This window comes from Haematobia irritans, chromosome 4, assembly GCF_050003625.1.
Source record: "Haematobia irritans isolate KBUSLIRL chromosome 4, ASM5000362v1, whole genome shotgun sequence".
NCBI classification, from domain to species: domain Eukaryota; kingdom Metazoa; phylum Arthropoda; class Insecta; order Diptera; family Muscidae; genus Haematobia; species Haematobia irritans.
The window spans coordinates 178,566,026-178,588,676 of record NC_134400.1 but is presented as its reverse complement, the minus strand read 5'-3'; the positions used below and the strand labels follow the sequence as shown (position 1 = coordinate 178,588,676).

The 22,651-nt window shown below is 33.1% G+C and overlaps 3 protein-coding genes and 1 long non-coding RNA gene across 4 annotated transcripts; 1 reads left to right on the top strand and 3 right to left on the bottom strand.

The window, feature by feature from the left end:
• The first annotated feature begins 84 nt into the window (after positions 1-84).
• Positions 85-12,438, top strand: Syx17 (syntaxin 17). The gene is made up of 2 exons (XM_075303445.1): positions 85-754; positions 11,263-12,438. The coding sequence occupies exons 1-2, from the start codon at positions 436-438 to the stop codon at positions 11,871-11,873; spliced, it is 930 nt and encodes a 309-aa protein (XP_075159560.1). The 5' UTR covers positions 85-435; the 3' UTR covers positions 11,874-12,438.
• LOC142232778 (uncharacterized) lies at positions 3,161-6,623 on the bottom strand. The gene is made up of 4 exons (XM_075303446.1): positions 6,441-6,623; positions 5,976-6,385; positions 3,648-3,841; positions 3,161-3,581 (listed from the first exon to the last, which is right to left on the bottom strand). The coding sequence occupies exons 2-4, from the start codon at positions 6,299-6,301 to the stop codon at positions 3,346-3,348; spliced, it is 756 nt and encodes a 251-aa protein (XP_075159561.1). The 5' UTR covers positions 6,302-6,385; positions 6,441-6,623; the 3' UTR covers positions 3,161-3,345.
• Positions 12,439-15,733: 3,295 nt separating the features above from the next.
• LOC142232775 (uncharacterized) lies at positions 15,734-16,584 on the bottom strand. The gene is made up of 2 exons (XM_075303444.1): positions 16,307-16,584; positions 15,734-16,237 (listed from the first exon to the last, which is right to left on the bottom strand). Exons 1-2 carry the CDS (start codon positions 16,490-16,492, stop codon positions 15,983-15,985), a joined length of 441 nt encoding a protein of 146 aa, XP_075159559.1. The 5' UTR covers positions 16,493-16,584; the 3' UTR covers positions 15,734-15,982.
• A 937-nt stretch (positions 16,585-17,521) lies between these two features.
• LOC142232774 (uncharacterized) lies at positions 17,522-17,905 on the bottom strand. Its single transcript, XR_012721206.1, has 2 exons — positions 17,793-17,905; positions 17,522-17,735 (listed from the first exon to the last, which is right to left on the bottom strand). It is a non-coding gene; the product is annotated as an uncharacterized LOC142232774 (long non-coding RNA).
• Between the last annotated feature and the right edge of the window lie 4,746 nt (positions 17,906-22,651).

Below are 22,651 nucleotides of genomic sequence, written 5' to 3'. Positions count from 1 at the left end.
GTTCGATGGACTAACTCAACATTAGCTCTACAAATTCAAACAGCTGATGCTGCTCAATTGTATTTGCGACCAACGTCACATTATTATGAAAAGTTATAAAGAAGAAGACATTTCGATGCAAGAGAGAAAAAGTAAAACAAAGTACAAAGAAGAAAAAAATAAATCGCAAAATATTGATAAGATTTGGTGAACAACAAACGCAAACAGAAATAATAATAACAAACAAAAACAAATGTGTAGTTTCCCTAGAAGCACTTGTTTCGTTTAGCTCAATACATTACAAAAAGTTTCTGTGACCAAAACAGACAATTTTGCACAACAAATCAAGAAATCAAAGTAAAACAAGGAAACCAATCTTTTATACTAAAGTTTAAGCAGTGGAAGTTTTCAATCTCTTATAAGGGTATATTTAAAGTATCCCAATTACGCACCAATATGACACCAGCAATAGAAAAAATTCCTTTGAAACAAGCAGAAATTGCTGTAAGACGTTTCAATGACATGGCCATTCCACACCATTTGGGTCTATTGAAAAACCACCACAGCAATATAGAAAAGAGTCTTGCCCTAGGTGATTGGAATAAAATAAAGAAAGAAGAGATCAATGCCATGCGGGTTATTAAACAAATCAAAAATCTTCTGCTCGAAATGGATGCTCTAAGGGAGAAAGTGAGGGAAGAGGATTTGGAACGTTTCGATGCAATGATGGAATGTGGCAAACAAAAAGCATTTGATGGCATGAAAGAATATATGGGTAAGCAAAAACAATCGTATATAGAAGAAACCTTTGTCTTAATATGCAAGCTAGACAAATGTGAATCAGTGAAAGTCTAATGTATCATTACGAATTGTAAGAACCTTGAGGTTTATCATTTTATTGACACTATTGCGCTTTTGTTTATTAAGTGAGAAAGCCGTAACTGAGAGCCAGTTTACAGGGAAACAATAGAATCAACGCATGTATTTGTCAACTTCCATAAAATCGCTAGAAGAAAAACAATATAATATCACTAGAAAATAACAAATATGATTTTTGGAAAAATTGACGTTGGACAATGAACTGTATTGAAACCCCAAATTCCTATTATATTCAAATAAACTATGAATTCAAAAAAATTTAATATATTTCCAAACAATTAATTTAAAATTAGTGGAAACATTTTGATCCCTATTCAAAATTATTTTAGGCACAATTTTCAGCCATTTTGTTGTTGTTTTAGTAGTGTTGTAATTGTCTATATAGGTTTGTTAAATTGCATCCTGACAGAGACAAATCTGATTATGAATTGGAAATTTTAAGAAGGGCAAGCAAAGTCAGATGGCTTGTTTAGAGACGTGACCAACGTCAGCTACACTGCTATCAATTCCGGATATATTTGAGTTGGGGTGGTTGTCTATTCCTTCAGTACTAGGTAGTCGGACTCCAAGAACAGTTTTAACACACACATCCGCAGCTACAATATCCTCATTAAACCTGTTCATCCATATCTAATAAACTGGCTGATCTAGATGCTCTCTGTTACGTCGTGTTGATGGAAACTGAAAAATCAATTAAAAAGCTAAGTGACATATATTAAAGTTTTTAATCAAATTAAATATCGGTCTAGAAAAATATACAGCCATAATTACCTATTCCCAGATTTGATTCCAATCTATCCGGTTGAAATTTGGTACATGATTTTAGAATATGCTCTCTAGTAATCATGCAAAAATTTAGTCATCGATCCATAATTTTACCACCATATAAAGCGACCCTCTATGTTTAGAAATCAAACCCTAATGGAAGAACGAATTTTGTAGGATCCGGTTTAAATTTGGTTTAAGATAGCGGTATATGCCCTCTAAATTTATGCGTGGGTCCATATCGGTTCCTCCATCTAAAACGATCAAAAAAGGATATTGGGATTTAATTTGTCTTTTTTCTAACATAGACTTCATATGGACAATTTGAACCTCCGATGGGTGGTAAGGAACCTTACTGGACTTTCAAGATGTACCTTACCACACATGGCTGGGTCAATGTTGAAGAACAAAACTAATAATTACCATGATCTATACAATGAACTTCACTTGTCCAATGGAGCATATCAATATTAATAATTAACCCTTCCCTTTTAAATCCCTAGGTAAAACATACCGGGTAAATTGCTCAAACTATTTTTTCTATACGGAAGTAATTTAGGATTATACGTTTCGTCTGTAAACATGGTTTGCTTGTCACTAACGAAATGGAAGTTATTCTAAAGGAACAACTTTAAAAGAACTTCCAAAAATTTCCTCCCGAAGATGTTCTTTATTTTAACTACAAAAGAAGTTATGTTGATTCAATTTTTGATAACTTGGGTTTTTTCATATTTTTTATGGATAATTTTTACTTTTATTTTGTTTCAAATAGGATAAAAACAAAGTAAGAATTAATGAAATGGTACAAACTAATACATTCTAAAAAATTGCAATTTTTTGAAAATATTTGAGTTCTAACGTTTCTGGCTAGCTCTAGAATGCATCATAAAAAATTATAAAAATTATCTATTTGGCACAACATTTTTTAATTCACATCCAAAATACTAGACTTTGAGCACATCTTAAGAAGTGATGAAAATTCAGTGCAACGGGTGTTGAAATGGTGGACATCCGTCCTATGACAAACCCATGGTAAATTAATCACTTCTGCGCCAATTTTACACCACTTCCGGATTCAAAACGAATTTTCAAAAATTCACACTTTTTTCAGATTGGATTTAGCATTTTTGTCGACAAAATTTAGATGATTTGTACCATTTTATGAATTCTTACTCTGTTTTTAACCTATGTGAAACAACAAAATTTTAAATTATCCATTAAAAGTATGAAAAAACCAAGTTATAAAAAAATGAATTAAAAGAACTGAATTAAAAGAACTTCCTTTTAAAGTTGTGCCTTTGGAAGAACTTCCAAATTTTTTTGCTGGGTGGGTCTTTAAGTGGATTTTGTTTTTATACGTGAAAATGTCATCTTTTGTCATTTTTTCAATGCGTTCGTTAAACCGTCGAAATAGCGTACAAAATATTGTTTTCGTACCGCTTTGGTGTTAAATAAAATCGACGCATCGAAGAATGATGTTAACATTTTGAATTTGTAAGAACATTATTTTCCTCCATATATAAAACGTTCACAAAGCTTTTCATGTTTACAAATATTTTTTTACAAAAATGTGTGCCACTTTTGCGAAATTCTCAATGGTGACTTTGTGTCTAATCAATGTTTTTTTTTTTTCATTTATTAAATAATATGAATTTTTATTAAATATAGTGAATGATGGCATATATTAATTTCTTCTTATTACTAAAAAAAAATATTATATATTCAAACTCTTGCGGCTTTAGTCCTGCGGGTTTGTACAATATTTATTACTGCAATTGCAATCCATGATATAACTGCAAGCCATCCAAATACCAATGTCAGATTAAAGCATATTGCGCTATTAATGCGACCGTAACGATGTCTCTCTGGGTTATCGTTGTAAACTAAATAATCCATAAAATCAAATACAGCTGAACAAGAAAGTCGGCCTTGTATAACCGAAACTATATTGCCGATACCTAAGAAATATATATATACAAATAGAATGAAATTTGTTAAAAGTTCCACTAATTTATCTCGTTTACCTTGGATATCTTTCAAAAGAGCTTCTCGATAATGCTTGCATGTAACGTGATAACCATCGGTAAAAATTGAAGAATATACCAAAGTGTAGATGGCCATTATACAGGCGATAATCGATGTGGGCATCCAGTAGTAGGGTGATACATCATTGGCAGTTATTTCGGATTCTGTTGTCACAACAATCATATCACCTGACCTGGAATGTTATAGTGGAAAAGTTAAAAAATCTATATTTTTATTATTTAAACCTTCTATATAAAAATAAAATTTTGTTAGTTTGTGAAGAGAATGAGGTTGCTCTTTTACTTATAAATATGAAGAGGGGAGGCCACACCCAAGTCTCTTTATAAAATCTAATACAATAGAAGTAATTTACTTGAACCAAAAAGCCTAAAATTTGAATAGAGCACTTCAATCGAACAATTCTTAAACGCTTAGTACGAGTTAATGCGCTTTGAAATCGTCTTCCAGTTAAGTCACCTATGATTTCGCATTAGTTCTTCAGATATGATGCTATTTCAGTTTTTCGAATTTCACTTTTAAAAAATACGAAAATACTTTTTCGACTTTTATCCCTCAAACTCCACGCCTACCGAGAAATGATTTCCCGTTTTTACTTCTTGGGCTTCTAGAATCCGAAGTTTTGCCTGAAATTGGAAATCTGAAGGTAATTTCGGACCATAAAGAGGTGTGCCGAAAATGGTGAGTATCGGTCCATGTTTTGGTATATCCCCCATATAGACCAATCTCCCGATTTTACTTCTTGGACTTATAGAAACTGTAGTTTTTGTCCAATTTGCCTGAAATTGGAAATCTAGAAGTATTTTATGACAATAAAGAGGTGTGCCGAAAAGGGCGTGTATTGGTTCATGTTTTGGTATATCCCCAAAAATGATCGATCTCCGGATTTTATTTCTTGGGATTGTAAAAACCGTAGTTTTTATCCAATTGGTATGAAATTCGAAATCTATAAAAATTTTTGGATCATAAAGAGATACGCCGAAAATGGTGAGTATCGGTCAGTGTTGTAGTATAGCCCCAAAAGAACGATTTCCCGATTTAACTTCTTGGGTTTCTAGAAACCGTAGTTTTTATCCGATTTGCCTGAAATTTCACTTCTTGAGGGTATAGAAGGCGCACCGATCATGAAAATTGCTTGAAACTCAATGTAAAATTTCCAGATTTTACTTCTCGTATGAAAATCTACAGATTTAAGATTTCAAATCAAGACGTTATTTTATAATTTTCTTGCACACTTCCAAGAGATGTTAATGTTTCCTCTAAAACAAAAATGGTTCTTACAAATCCAGAATCTGATATAGTCTTCATAGGTAAAATCTTTAAATTTATCTCCGGGAAGTGTATTGGTTGAACTTCTCTGCTTGATTTGTCCTCAAACCCCTCTGAAATTTCAAAGGAAACCCTAAAAATTGATTCATGGTGGTGGGTATTTAAGATTCGGCCTGGCCGAACTTACGGTCTTATATACTTGTTTGATATAGCATTGTATACATATTGATTCCAAGTGTTCATATTCCATATATTCTCTATATACCCAGATCTCCCAGTTTTACTTTTTGAGCTGAGAGATTTCTAAATCGTTAAGAGATCCTACCAAAAACATTGATCGTTCAAATATTATGGATCAGCACCCTGTCTACTCCAATGATAAAAATATTAATAATTTCCCTCCATCTCTTAATCGTTATAGCCGGGTGTCATACTATGGTAATGTTTTGTCTGTGGTGATGATTCATGTGACCTATGCGACCCACAGTTTAAAATATGCACATTATTTGAATTATTTAAGCACTAGTTTAATTGATTATTATTGCTACCCACACATAAGAAAGACTCCCAAATATAAGAGTCGTGCTGCATAAGTTATTAAAGAAATGTTAAAAATGTAAAATTCAATGGAAATACAATTTAGAGATGCGTATAAAATGTTTTAATCTGCAAAAAGTCCCTTGGAAGCCAAATATGTAGATCAATTGACAGATGTTCCAAAAGAACACTTCAAACGTTTTTTTCCACCTGCATTCAAGGGCTACATGCCACACATCATTTGTAAGCGGTCATTGATCTTAAAATTCCAATCGGATCGGGGAAATTTCACCGCCTTCGGTAACACAATGAATCAGTAACACTTGTGAGTCTGTTTGCTAACCAATCTCAAACTTGTAAGAATATCGAATTGTTCCATCTTCTAATTAGATTCACCCTAAGCATTTTTAATGGCATTTTCTCTTACATGTATACTCTTTAAAAATATTAGCATATTATGGCACAATGATGTATAGAATAATTAGTGGGAAAAACTTACTGACCTTTGTCGAATGGTGGTGGTACCAGACTTCCTCTTTCCAACTCCCATACAAACTCGATATACATGATAAATGCCCAAAACAATGCAAAACAATAGAGGGAATATCAGACCATATGTGGCAAAATAGCAATAGGCTATATGGCCTCCATCGAATGAGCGGAAAGCATTGCGACCATACAAAAAGCAACCACAATTGGTTTCGGGGCACCCATTCAAAACGTAACGCCAATGTGTCCATCCAATTCCAGCAGTTATACAGCAAATAATCGAGGAGGCTATTACAATGGGGTACAAGTAAGCCAAATATCGTTCGGCTCCATAAGACATGTTCGTTGTTTACTCGAAATTCTTGCCCAATATTAGTACAGTTGGCTTATTAGTCACTTGGAACTTGCTATTCGATTTCACTTTCTACAAAAGGACGATTTAGATTTTTTTGAAGTCGTTTACTTTATTGTTGCAACACCTTAGTTTTTGTTACGTTTTAACACTAAATTCTTTAGATTATTTGTTATGGAATCAAAATCAAAACAAACTGGAGAATATGAGTTGTCGTTGTATCGATCGAAGTTACTGATTGTTTGGTTGAGGCGTCGTCATATTTTTTAGATACAAACACGTTCGACTACTCTAAGCCAACTGACGTATGCTATCTTACGACAAGCAACAAGTTGTCTACTCTCACAAAACAACTCTCTTTGCCCAATTGTTGATTTTGTGAGTAAGACACAGACGGTAGGCGGTTGTGTAGAAGGCCTTACAGACCCAGCTATTCATTGCGAAGGCCTATTATTTATAATAGATACAATTTCATTTGGAATCCAGTTTACTGCAAGTTGTCGTAGAGTGTATTCTAAAGACAAAATATTAAGACCAACAAGATACAAATATATAAAGTATACCCCAAAAAATGGTAAAATTAATTTTCTTATTCTATTTCTGAGCAAAAAAAAATCGGAAGTTCTTCCTAAGCATATAGAAATAAAAATTTGACAAAATTTTCTACAGAAATAAAATTTTGTATAGAAATAACATTTTTACAAAATTTTCTAGAGAAATAAAATTTTGACAAAATTTTCTATAGAAATAAAATTTTTATAAAACTTTCTATAGAAATAAAATGTTGACATTTTCTATAAAAATACAATTTTTACAAAATTTTCTATAGAAATAAATTTTGCAAAATATAGTATTTATACCCTGCGCCATACTGTGGAACGGGGTATTATAAGTTAGTGCAAATGTTTGAAACACCCAGAAGGAGGCGAGATAGACACATGGTGTCTTTGCCAAAAATGCTTAAGGTGGGTTCCTGAGTCGATATAGCCATGTCCGTCTGTCCGTGAACACATTTTTGTAATCAAAGTCTAGGTCGCAGTTTTAGTCCAATCGACTTCAAATTTGGCACAAATATGTGTTTTGGCTCAGAATAGAACCCTATTGATTTTGGAAGAAATCGGTTCAGATTTAGATATAGCTCCCATATATATTTCGCTCGATATGGACTTATATGGCCCCAGAACCCAGAGTTTTACCCTAGTTTGCTTAAAATTTTGCACAAGACGAACAATTAGTACTATAGTCAAGTGTGCCAAATTTTATTGAAATCGGTTCAGATTTAGATATAGCTCCGATATATATCTATCGCCCTATATGGACTAATACGGTCCCAGAAGCCAGAGTTTTACCCCAATTTGGTTGAAATTTTGTACTAAGAGTACAATTAGTAGTGTAGTCACGTGTGCCAAATTTTATTGAAATCGGTTCAGATTTAGATATAGCTCCCATATATATCGTTCGCCAGATTTACACTCATATGACCACAGTAGCCAACCTTTTACTCCGATTTAATTGAAATTTTGCACAGGGAGTAGAATTAGCATTGTAGCTATGCGTACCAAATTTGGTTGAAATCGCTTCAGATTTAGATATAGCTCCCATATATAGCTTTCGCCCGATTTACACTCATATGACCACAGAGGCCAATTTTTTACTACGATTTAGTTGAAATTTTGCACAGGGAGTATAATTAGCATTGTTGCTGTGCGTGCCAAATTTGGTTGAAATCGGTTCAGATGTAGATATAGCTCCCATATACATGTTTTTCTGATTTCGACAAAAATGGTCAAAATACCAACATTTTCCTTGTAAAATCGCCTCTGCTTAGTCGAAAAGTTGTAAAAATTACTCTAATTTTCCTAAACTTCTAATACATATATATCGAGCGATAAATCATAAATAAACTTTTGCGAAGTTTCCTTAAAATTGCTTCAGATTTAAATGTTTCCCATACTGCATTTTCCATCCCTGTTCCTAAGTCATTAATTTTAAGTTACATCCATAAATGCTCTTCTAGAGATGGACTTAATTTTCACTTCACAAAACGTTCTTTGAGGTGATTCATAAAAAAATCTTTTGTTTTACGGAGTTTTCGCAATAAAATAAAATTTTCTTATTTTTTTCGGACAAATAAAACAATGGAATTTTCCGAAACATATTTGAAAAGTTTATCTATACATTTCTGGGTTGACTTCTTTACATAGAGATGTAAAAACTTCCCAATTTAAATTTAATTTTAAAAATAATTGAAATTAGTTAAATTTAATTGATCGATCAAAAAAATTAAGTGTATCAATTAATTTTTAGTTGGAACAATTAATTTTTTAACTGACATTGATGATTGATTCTATCATTTCTTCGATGAAAGGAATATTTTTATGTTAGCCTAATATCAATGCAGGCTGGTGTTTCGTCCAACTTAATTACTTTACATATTATTACAATATTAATGCAAACTTATTGGACCTGCACCAATACGAACTTTTTGGAATTATTAAGTTATTGAAAAGAAAATGCCATCTTCATAAGCCTGACTATTAGGGCTGTCATTCGGCATTGATTTTTATAAATCCCGGGATTCGGGATTTCAAAATATAGAATCCCGGGATCTCGAAATTTTTTTTCGGGATTTTCAAAATATTTTAAGTAATAACAATCTACAGCGCCAAAAAAATTGTTGTACATTAAACCAAAAACATAAGAGTAAATAAAAAAAAACAATTTCAAATTACTATGTTATAATACTTAACGAACACCTAGTCCAACTCAATAAGAAAAATAAAACAAACAATTATGACAAAAAAAAGAAATTTCATATCGCTAACATATTCAGAAAAACATTTTAAGGATTTTGATTAGATTAGGTATATTTTCGTACACTTGTGTTAATCCTTTGTTACTTCATGGTTTTAAGTAACTTCTTAAAAATATCAAGGCATCCACAATTTTAGCAGATAAACGCGATCTTGTCATATTGTCGACGAACCTTTTATCATAGCTTGAAGACCTTTTCGTTTACTTTGATTTTTTATGAAATTGTCCTTTTTATAGTATACCTCATGTATATAAAATATATTATATCAAGGTGTATTATAAATGTTTATTAACTCAATTTGTCGGGTACGATATCTAAGGGCAGTTTGCACTGATTGAAGACACCAATTTATTAATAAATAATTCGATTTTTCATCATTAATGGATCCAAATAATGTTTTCATTGATTTTTTGTTTCACGCTAGTACTCACCCTCTAGCAACCACACAACTATTGGTTCGGAATGGATTAGATATAGCTCCCGAATAATCTGACCACTTTTTCCATCCTATCCATCATCCATATTTTATACGATACGCTTTAAATTTTATATTTATTGTTAAAACCCTCTGTGTGACTTGATTTCTTGGGTGTCTGGTTTGACATTTTAATTAGAGTTGTGCGACAGAGTGAAATTCATGATTCACGACAAATTGGTGCACAGGAATTTAATAGTGAGTTTCAATTTTTTCGTGAACGTGAATACTAACTCGTTTTTATATTTAAAAAATCGTTCCACTTTTAATTACAATAAAAGCATGGCTAGCTTTGTCGCAAGTGATTTTTGTTCTTATGGTCCTCTTCTGGTGTTTTTAAAAATTTTTGCTTATAGGGAAAAGGGCTCAAAATTTATATTCAATTTAATATTCATGTCTCTAATATTTAATTGAGAACAATATTTTTCTCATCGGTATCTACATTAATTAATTAATTATTTTATTTATTTATTTATTTAAATTTTGTAATTCGAAGCCTCAGGTGGCCAATTTAACATAAATTACAATAAGACTACAAAAACATTTAAAATTAAAATTAATTAAATTAAGATAAAAAAATAAAAGCTTAAACTAATTATAATATTAAATTAAACAGAATAATCTTCTAAATTAATAGGGACTTATCAAGACAATCTATTCGTTTAATTTTTTTTGTGTTTTGTTTTTTGCTTTGAGTTATATATATATTATATTATTTTATAAAAAGAGAAATAAATTCGACTTAAAGTTATATAACCTATTTCTGCGAAACAAAACTACTCCTAACACTGGCCGGTATAAAACCGCAATGTTAATCTAAGTGGTTAATAGTATATATGTTTTAATTTATGAATTAATTTTTTTTTGTTTTTTTTTTTATATTAATTTTTTTATTATTTGTTTTGGTTTAAGTTTTTTTATATATATTGTAAACATAAAAAAATCATAATCAGTTTCTTGAGTAAAAGTTGAAGTAGTTATAAATAACGAAAGTGAGCTACTATAAAAAATTTAATGTGATTTAATGTGGGAACAGAACTATTGTACGTTGAGATATTTGTGTTAGTTTGTATCTGTACACGCATCGTGTAGATAAAGATATTGAGAACACAACGACAGATATTTGAAAAGTGGTAGGTTGTTAATGAAAGAGAGTGTAAGAGAAATTTGTTTGATAATTTACTGTTGACATAACTCTATTCAACTCGTAATGTTTTGAATTAATCGTTACATTGACATGTTAAATCTATTAAGCCATTCAGCCTACAATCCCAATCCACATTTTATGTACTAACGCATCTTTCCACATCGGTGGTGTTGTTAATTTCATTACACACCTACTTCTCCGTAATTATTTTACCGATCTCTTCTGCATTTAGTGGCATGAATGTAATCAATAAATGCATCAATGTAAAAGTAGCCACGGGTGGGGCTGTCTACAATTAACCTTAATGTAGGGTGTATTATGAGAGTGGTCCGAAAAATATTTTGCTTACAAAAAATATGACCAAAAATTTTGGAAATGCAGATATTTATCTTTCTTTCGCTTTGAAATCCATTTTCAATAGTCCACTGATGGAACTTTTTTAAACCATTTGATTTGATTTCTTTCTATAGAATTCCAAAAATAAAATTTAATGTATATTCTTCCCATTGCAGAATTGCAACTGAAATCACCTACAAACACATTACGCTCTCAAGGAACTTACGAGGAAGATGAAATCGAACAACATTTAAATGATACCGTTGAAATTGGTCTAACACAAGCACATCAGCAAACACTTCCTGAAATTCAAGCTAATTTTTCACAAGAAGAACATGTACTGGCACAAAGACAATCGTGTTTGGATGAATTACAAAATCTTCAGGAAGAAATAAGAGATTTGAATGGATTGTTTCATAATATGGGTGAACTGGTTCACCAGCAAGCAGAAAGTGTTCAGATCATTGCCGATAATGCCGAAGAAGCTTTGGAAAATGTACAAGCCGGTGAGAGTAATCTGCGAAGGGCTTTATCCTATAAAAAGGCCATGTATCCCGTTGTGGGTGCCCTTTTGGGTACATGTGTGGGTGGCCCTATAGGTTTGGTGGCTGGATTAAAAGCTGGTGGATTGGCTGCTGTTGGTTGCGGTATTCTAGGCTTCACCGGTGGTAGTGTTTTAAAAAGTAATCCCGCCATAATGCAGGGCAATATTGAGGAGGAGCATCAACAATCGGATAACTCCCAAGAGACTCAAGAAGAAATTGAAATGTGTAAAAAAGACGAATGACAATTGGAGAATTATCAACAACCATTGACAGTATGGTCAGCGGCTACACGCCAGTTAATGAGCTTTCAAGGCACTGCCACAAATCGTTTGGATCCAGTAGCCCAGGCCACAACCGGAGTTTTGTGCAGTGTTAAATCGTATTGTTCTCTACAATAGACAATTGTTAAGGTGTTGGAGAAGAGGAAAAATAAATATTAGATATATTTAGAAAAAGTATAAATTTAGTGATGCCACCTTACCACCCACTGCAATATTTTTTTTATCATCATTATAATTAAGTAGGAGAAACATAAATCATCTCATTTTTTGTATTTTTTATATTCATTTTGTTTTCTTTTTTGTTTTTTAGTTTTATGGACATTATTAATATAAACAAAATATTCCCAGTTAAATAATTACAAAAGGGAAAAAACTGATAGAAATTTTTCAATATATCTTCCCCCTCATTATTATCAATAACCCACATTGTAAATTAAAAAAAAGGTTCATGTGTATATGTATGTTCGTGTGTTCTTTTATTAGCTTTCAATAAAGTAATGCCTTTTGATTTTTCTTTTAAAAAGAATGTGCTTTGTCTTTAGTTTTAATCCTCCTTAGCCATTGAAATTGGGTCAAACATTTATGAGGCTTTTGGGTCATTTGCAACGTACACTAAGAAAACGAAACTAATGCAACTGAATCGTACTTATTTGGTTTGAATGTATTTCCATACTTAGTATTAACATGCCCTCATTCATTAATTGTTTGCACATTTCGATTGTAATGAAAATGTGATGAATATTCTATTTGGATTCTAGAAAAACATGGAATGATGATCTTGATTACTCATTCTGTTAACTATGAAATGAAAGAATTAAAAACCAATTATGAGCAGACATTGAAAAAATATTTTAATATTTATTTATCAAGGAAACTCGGAATTGAATTTTCGCCACAATTGTTAAGGGGTTTTAAGGGATTATGGCTTCACAAAATAACCCGCCAGAGGAAAATGGCCCAAATTAATGAATATTATTGAGCATTTCTCCAGATGCTATTTCATAGTTTGGAGATTTATTCCAAATTTTGAGTCGGGTTTTATTTCTATGTGAACAAAATAGGAAAATTTAAATAAGCTGGTTTCACAAAATAACGTCCCATTGAAATTAGGTTTTAGATGTATACCCCAAGAATATACAGTGAAACCTCTTTACTTATGAGAGGTTAATTTTAATGTGATAATATTGCAAATATCCATTTTTGGCAGATGTCCGCTTTACAGAATTTTCAAGTTTAGGGCGATTCACTCTAACCTTATTTTTCCCTCAAAAATGTATTAAATAATAATGATGAACTAATAAATAAGTTGTGCTCTTATTATTACAAAAACTTTGTTAAAAAAATATAAAAACAACCTTTATTTATTTTTAATAATCCATCATTCCTAATATTTCGCAATTATCATTGAATTGCTTCTTCAGAGGCGATTTGATATATGAGCCAATGATCACAAAACAATTGTTATTCTAATGGAGCATCACTGCTCTCGTCTACTTTAGCTATTGACATTTATTAAAAAGAAAAAGATCGAATAAAAACACCAAGAAAAAAATATAAAAACAACCTTTAAAAATATAGATCAGTTAGAAAAAATTTTTGTTCAAATTTTAAATATATTTTTAGTCGTAATTCGTACCATATGCAACAGATTTTTCTCAAAATATGAATTCCTCTATAAGTGGTTTTATCGCAGTATGAAACGCCGTTCGGATTCGTAAGTAAAATCAGGAGATAGGTCTTTAGGGAGCTATATCAAAATATTAACCGATGTACACCATTTTTGGTTTAGCTTTTTGTTTTTAAGTTGGAATGATCGGTATATTCGGAGCTCTATCAAAAACATGAACTATACTACTAAGGGAAAAAACATTGAGTGTGCAAATTAGTGAAGCGGAATTGAGGACTGATGGCATAGTTCGGGATTTACGCATCAGACAATACTGGAGCTATATTAATATAATAACCTCATTTCATGTGTCATTTGCTCAGAATATCCACTACGACAATCCTAGGCGAAAAAAAAATCATATGGTTACCAAGGTCATGCTCCCAATATCGACGGCAAAGCCGAATATCCATGGTAAGATGCTTATTCTATGTATTTGATGGGAACTGCTAGGTGTGGTTTACTATGAACAGCTGCAACCATGAAAACGCCGTATTATATTTATTGCCCACTTCTGGTTACCGATAGATGACGCACAATTTTTTCGTTCTTATGAGGAATTAAAAAATTTGGTCGATTCGCAAATTAAGCCTGATAGTGTTTTTTTGGTTTGCATTTTGATTTGGAATCGTTTTTTTTTTTTTTGGTTTGTATTTTGATTTGGAATCGTTTTTATACCCTGCGCCACACTGTGGAACAGGGTATTATAAGTTAGTGCATATGTTTGCAACACCCAGAAGGAGACGAGATAGACATATGGTGTCTTTGGCAATATTGCTTAGGATCGGTCCCTGAGTCGGTATAGCGATGTCCGTCTGTCCGTGAACACATTTTTGTAATCAAAGTCTAGGTCGCAATTTTAGTCCAATCGACTTCAAATTCGGCACAAGTATGTATTTTGGGCCAGAATAGAACCCTATTGATTTTGGAAGAAACCGGTTCAGTTTTAGATATAGCTCAAATATAGCATTGTAGCTATGCGTGCCAAATTTGTTTGAAATCGGTTCAGATTTAGATATAGCTCCCATATATATGTTTTTCTGATTTTGACAAAAATGGTCAATTTTGGTAACGTTTTCCTGGTAAATTCGCCACTGCTTAGTCCAAAAGTTGTAAAAATGACTCTAATTTTCCTAATACATATATATCGAGCGATAAATCATAAATAAACTTTTGCGAAGTTTCCGTAAAATTGCTTCAGATTTAAATGTTTCCCATATTTTTTTACTAACATTGTGTTCCACCCTAGTGCATTAGCCGACTTAAATTTTGAGTCTATAGATTTTGTAGAAGTCTGTTAAATTCTGTCCAGATCGAGTGATATTTAAATGTATGTATTTAAGACAAACCTTTATATATAGCCCCCAACACATTTGACGGATGTGATACAGTATCGAAAATTTAGATCTACAAAGTGGTGCAGGGTATAATATAGCCCCGCCCGACTTTAGACTTTCCTTACTTGTTTTGATTTGCATTTTGATTTGGAGCCGTTTTTTGGTTTGCATTTTGATTTGGAATCGTTTTTTTTTTTTTTTTTTGGTTTGCATTTTGATTTGGAATCGTTTTTTTTTTGTTTGCATTTTAATTTGGAATCGTTTTTTGGTTCGCATTTTGATTTGGGATCGTTTTTTTGGTTTGCATTTTGATTTGGAATCGTTTTTTGTTTGCATTTTGATTTGGAATCGTTTTTTGGTTTACATTTTGATTTGGAATCGTTTTTTTTTTTGGTTTGCATTTTGATTTGGAATCGTTTTCTTGGTTTGCATTGTGATTTGGAATCGTTTTTTTTTTTTTTTTGGTTTGCATTTTTGATATGTTTTTTGGGTTTCCATTTTTGATGTTTTTTGGGTTTCCATTTTTTATGTGTTTTTGGTTTGCATTTTGATGTTTTTTTTTTTTTTGGTTTGCATGTTGATTTGGAATCGTTTTTTTTTTTTTTGGTTTGCATTTTGATTTGTAACCAATGGACAATGTCTGGTTTGCTACTGTCAATTCCGGATAAGTAGGAGTTGATGTACTTACCGGGTTAAAAAAAAAAACTGGCCTACCGTGGTATATCTCCTTCCTCAGGTGCTATGGGCGATGGCCGACAGAATACATTTTTCGGCTGCAGCAAAATGTTTCCCTAATGCAATTTGAATTAAAAAAGAACTTTGAAGTACACCACAACTTATTTTGCTAAAATTCCAATACAAAATAAGTTTGTATTTATTCGCATAAGTATTTCATTTAATATCTAAAACGAATTCAGTTTCATAAATCACTTCAATCAATCCCCCTTAGGTAGAATGAATGTAAGCGAGTCAGTTAGTGAAATGAAAGAGAAAACTAATAGAAAAACTTACAAACTAATATCATTATTCACACAGCTTAAGAGTAGAACGACGCAATGATTTAGGTTTTACAAAGGAACATTTGTCACCGTCCAGGCTTGCTTGAATCTCAATTTACGGGCATGATCCCTCTTACGCATACGTTTTGCCGTCTTTTTGGGTTTAAACCATGGCGGGTACGAGCCGTGTTGATCCTTAAGAGTTTTTGTGTTGTAAATATGTGTTTTGCCTGTTTTTTCATTAACAACAGTAACGCTTTCCCCTTTTTCACGTTCCTCTTCTAGCTCATGGGCCAATTGTTCCTCCTCTTTAGTCTTCTTTTCCTACAGACAAAATTAGTCAAGTTTAAAGAAATGTTTAATCCATCTAGATTTTATTACTGAATATCTTACAAGTTTTAATTCTTTTGCCGTTTTAATGGTAGCCACCTCGGATATATCTTTCATTGTTTCCTCTTCTTCAACATCCATGATGCCTAATGTTTTCTTGAGACGAGCCAATTCTTTCACTTCATATCGGGCCTTCTTAACTTTACTATTTTCTTCGCGACGTTTACGTGATCTATTTGTGCGACCCATTTTATTATGAAATTAATACGATGAAAATTCGTTTAATATTTTCAGCAAGCAACAATACACGTGTTTATGTTATTCTATTGACATTACTTGATACTTCAATGACATTGATTAATGAAATTCGATAACTCGTAATCCTGATGTTATCGATAGTTATGTCATTGCTGATTTTGATATTGAATTTTTCACAGGGTGATTCAGAACATCTGGATGTGCAACAAATATGTGAACGCGATAGTGAACCAACACATAGTGACAATTCAACAATGTTAATGCATTAAGGTGTGTACTATGTTCGGTTTTCGAGTTGAAAATCACTTTATTTTCGCGATTACTTTTCCTGAAATAATCAAAATTATAAATGAAAACAGACATATTTCTGTAAAGTCTAGCCGAAATCTAGAGGAACAAGAAATTGCACATCAATTTAGTTAATTTATCTGCTTTATATTGAACTGTTTTAATAAAGTAACCGCGAAAATTTCAACGCGAAAAGCGAACATAGTACTTACCTTTACGAAGAATAATTTCAACGCCTATGTTAAGGGCACCTTATACGGTCGGATAAACCCTGCGACACAACACGTTGCGGCGACAAATCCGCTAGTATGGGGCCATGTTCGCTTGTTTCGTGGACGTGTTGGCATAAAATCAAAACAACTTTGATTTTTTCCGGTTGTGAGGCACAAATCTTCACGTGTAAGGAGATGTTCGCCAAACATTAGCAAAAACAAATTTATTTCCATAATTAAAACAAGCATTTCTGAAATGAAATTACCCTGCCAACATTTTTTGAATTTGGGGACTCTTTTGAGAATCCCCACTACGTCGAAAACAATCATATACGACATCAAAAACTCGTCGGAAAAGTGCCGTCACTATTGAGAAGTTGTACCACGCCAAGTTACTACAAAAATGTTTCGCATGAGTGCAATTATTAGGTGCCTTTATAGATCAATTTAGAACGACGCCAATAAGGGACCCTCCAAACAATCAGAAAAAGTGCATTTTAAGATAGTTGTAAAAGAATCATTGTGGTCGAGTAAAACACGTTTGTTTAGATATTTATTAATTTGATTAAACATTTACAAATTCTTAAAAATATAACATTTATACCACTATCACATTACATTTAACATAATTTTTGCCATTAATGATGATGTTGAGTTACAAGTAGCGAGTTACATGTTGCTGCGTCTATCAACCAGTGTTTTTATTCCATGGAGGCAGCGTGTCTGTAAAATATCTGAAAAACAATCACTTTATTCCATTTGGAAAATCACCAAATTGTTCACCAATATACCTTTCACATTTTTAAGCGTATAATCTATGTTTTCAGAACTTTATTTTCGTTTTTATTTAATTAAAATATAACAAGCTGGTTGCGCTTGGCGTTTCACAAAAAAAACGGCTTTTTTAACAGTAGGGATGGCAAATTACTTACATGTACTTTTTGATGTACCTTTTCATGATGGTTGAAGTGACATTTACGAGTCTGTGGTAACGATGAGGTTGAAATGGAACTTTGAAATGCTGGCAGGGTAATGAGGGATGGCTAATCCAGCTTGGAATTTGTATTGTTTCTTCAATTTTTTTTATTAAAAAATGGCTTTCCACCTAACTTTTCGTCCATCTTCATTGTTTGTGTTTATGCTTCTTCTTATTTCTTCATGTTGTTATCATAATTGTTCGTGCAGTGTGAGGGTAAAACTTAAACGAACACACAACAAATAGGCGAACCTCTGTCGTAGTGTTTATCCGACCGTCTAAGGTACCATAGTCATAAAGTTAACATTAACATAACAAGTATATACGGCCGGAAATTCGCCCAGACCGAATCTTATGTACACTCCACCATGGAATGCGTAGAAACTTCAACTAAACACTGCCCCCAAAGAAATCTGTTAGTAGAAACAGCAGAAAAGTCTGCTAATGCGCCGTGTAGACTATAAGATTATCCGGACGACAGTGGTCGTGCCGAACATATCCCATATATTGACCATATTATAAGTTCAGTCCGAAGGCAATCGATACAGCTGCATGTTTATGGGGTCGATAACACATTTACCGATTATTTAGTCATCAACGAATTGTCGTATCGAATGGACACACTGTAAGATTCTTTACAACTCTTCTAAAATAACGTAATATCTACATAACCTAATTTCTCCGAACTTAAACATAATACGGCCGAAAACCTATGTTGTTAGCACCTACCCTGCCAGCATTTCAAAGTTCCATTATATTTATGAGATTTTATAAACGTTTAATAACATTAATAAACATCTAAACAATCGTGTTTTACTTGACCACAATGATTCTTTTACAACTATCTTAAAATGCACTTTCTCTGATTGTTTGAAGGGGATCTTATTGACGTCCTTCTAAATGTGTCCAGAAGGGCACCTAATAATTGCACTCATGCGATACTTTTTTCTAGTAACTTGGCGTGGTACAACTTCTCAATAGTGACGGCGCTTTTCCGAGGAGTTTTGGATATCGTATACGACTGTTTTCGACGTAGTGGGGATTCTCAAAAGCGCCCCCAAATTCAATAAATGTTGGCAGGGTCATTCTTACTATGGGTTAGTTCATTTTTCATAAAATATAGTAAACTTTTTTTCGGTGTGGCCATAGAGGCCAGTTTAACACCGATTTACGTGAAATTGTACACAGGGAATAGAATTGATATTCTAGCAATGAATGTTAAATGCAGTTGAAATCGGTTCAGATTTAGATATAGTTTCCATATATATCTTTCGTCCGATTTAGACTCATATGAGCACAGAGGCCAAAGTATACAACCGATTTACGTGAAATTTTGTACAGTGAGTAGAATTGACATTCCACCAATGCTTCCTAAATTTAATTAAAATAGGTTCAGTTTTAGATATAGCTCCGATATGTATCTTTCGCCCGATTTAGACTCATATGGCTGTAGAGGCCAAGTTTTAAAACCGATTCTCGTAAAGTTTTAACACCACTTCACGTAAATTTTTGCATGAAGAGTAGAATTTATATTCTACCAATCCTTACTAAATTTGGTTGAAATCGGTTTAGATTTAGATATAGCTCCCATATATATCTTTCGCCCGATTTAGACCCTTATGACCATGGAGATCAAAGTTTTACTCCGATTTATGTGAGGCTATGGTTAAAATCGGTTAAGATTTAGGTATAGCTCGAATATATATTTCGCCTGATATGTATCTAATTGGCCCTAGAGGTCAAAGAGTACAACGGCCATTTTCATATAGCTCCGTTAGGCTTTAACTGCCAGTTAACAAAAAGAAAAATGGAAATATCTTTTCTCCGGTTAACTTTAACTGAAAAATTTTCAACAGTTAAGTTTCTAACTGGCATTTGGAATATATACGCAAAATGACAGATATGTAGATATCACGGTTTAAAAGTTCGTTAGCTAACGTAGCACTAACGGAGCTTCATGAAAATGGGGGTAAATATATAAATAAATAAAATTCTTTACAAACATAGACATTCCGTCCGGGAAAACTTATATACTGTAAGACGCATAAAACAGCAAAAAGTATGTTGAAAAGGGATAGCGGCAGCACTGCCTAGGAGTGTATGGCAAGAGCTCTAGCCTGTGCCGGTGGAATATAATATAACTTTATTTCTGAGTGCAATAGATCAAAATGCTTCGAAATATCCTCTTCGGTTAAGATCTAGTCTATACCCTTCCGGTCATTACCTAGGAGTGTATGCCAAGAGCTCTAGTCTGGGCCGGTGTATTATAAATATAAGTCCGCAACCATATTTCTGACTGATACCTCTTTGCATTCCATATATATGGGTCATTATTGTCCCATATACAGTGCGCGGAACTAGCCTATTTCCCTTCTCCGTCCACAATAAAATTACCTACTCCCTTCTTAAATGACCTTCCCAGATAGCAATTCAATAAGTATTCCTCACAATGATATTTCAACCCTTTCTTTGTTAATGCAATAATCGGAATGTAAGGTGAAACGTTTGTACTTTCTTATAATTGGAGTTATAATGTACAAGAATCTTTCAGTGTTCAGAAGATACATAAAATTCAATATGCACATCCAGACGAATTAAGCTGGGGTAAACATACATTCCATATGCATCACACTTGAGAACCTACTTCACAGGTCTGTTGCTTACAACCAATAATTTGAAATTAAATTCAACCCCTAAATCCAGTCGCCATCTGGGCATATACTCAATACGCACAGACCAATAATAATCCAACCAGACAATAGCTCAAACATACTATCTGGTGAAATGCTACACAAACAACAATTGACCCACTGACGAATGAAACCCCGTCGTAATGGAAGAGGTAAGCAAACAACGAAGGACACATACGAGGCGAAAGAAACCTGTAAATTATGTTCATTCCATAATTAATGGATGAATATGTGGACAGACTGACGAATACCCTTATGGATTGTGAAACCATTTATGTGTGGCTAGCCGGAAGGACAAATCCATTGAAGATTGCACGCAATGGTGTGAGGTGGAGACGTTTTGCTGCATATATGCGGGATATCGACACATGCGTCTTAGTGAATGCTATCACCCGTCTGGATATGATTTTACAGACATATGAGAAGTTTTGCTCGATGTATTGGATGAACAAAGAAGGCTTTGTCTAAAACTCCATAAATTTCTTTTTCCAAAGGAGTCGAAAGAATGATGACATCCTTCTATTAAAGGTGTTTAGCAAAATTATAATAGTTTTCTCATTTCAGGTATTACATGCCATCCATGGAACAGGAAATCCTACTGCAAAGAGGAAACAATGCGTGATTGTCACGAGTCAAATTCATGACGTTGACTAGAAACTCATGAACAAATCTGATTAATGGTCATGATAATAGTCATAACCTAGTATTTTATACTACTGTGACATTCGGTTTGTAACGCATCGAAATATTGGTCTCAGACACCATAAAGTATATATATATATATATATATATATATATATATATATATATATATATATATATATATATATATATATATATATATATATATATATATATATATATATATATATATATATATATATATATATATATATATATATATATATATATATATATATATATATATATATATATCCTGGATGGCGGTGAAATTCTGAGTGGATCTAGCTTAATATAGGTTGGATGGTATTTAAATGAGCCATATCGCTTTTAGTATATAAACCGATCCCAGATTTGATTTCCGGGGCCTATTGAAGGAGCATTTTTCATCCGATCTGGTCGAAATTTGATCCGTGATGTTCCAACAACCACGCAAAAAAGGGACCATATCGGTTCAGAATTATATATAGCCTATATTTAAACCGTTTCCCTAATTTGGCTCCCGTTGAAATTTGGTATGTACTGTCACGTGCTAACTTCCCAACGAAGGTTAGGTTAGGATGTAGGTCGGATGACACTAACAGTTTTAGGTATGGCCCCCATATAAACTGACACCCAGAGCAAATTTTATCCGATCCAGTTGAAATTTGGTATGCGATGTCAGTATATGGTTAGGTTAGGTGGCAGCCCGATGTATCAGTCTCACTTAGTCAGTCCATTGTGATACCACATTGGTGAACTTCTCTCTTATCACTGAGTGCTGCCCGATTCCATGTTATACGGTGTTCTCACCAAACATGTGTTGGGGTTTGAAATGTTTTCCCTTTATAAGCACTTCAAAACGAGTTGATTTCGCCATACTAAAAAACAAGTTCAAAACACAAGTTTTCCTCCAAAACACGTCAATTTTAGAATGTGAACCCACCTAATTTGGAATATACCCCGAATAACATACCCTATTCAAAATATATGTCAAAATATTGAAATAAGTTTCATAAAAAAAGAATAAACAAAGGCTTTTAAGAACATGGACATGTGAAAATAACAAAAAATTTTTCCCCTTTGCGCTCGCGGTAATTATTTGGACATAGGTTGCATATATGTGAATTTCGAGTATATGTGTTTCCATGGTAACTGTCAAACTAAAACATCTCAACCCGGTGTGAACGGTGAAATGTTTCGGAAAAACAAGGGACCTCAGAAATGTCACCAGCAATACTGAGGTGGGATAATCCACCGCTGAAAAACTTTTTGGTGTTCGGTCGAAGCAGGAATCGAACCCACGACCTTGTGTATGCAAGGC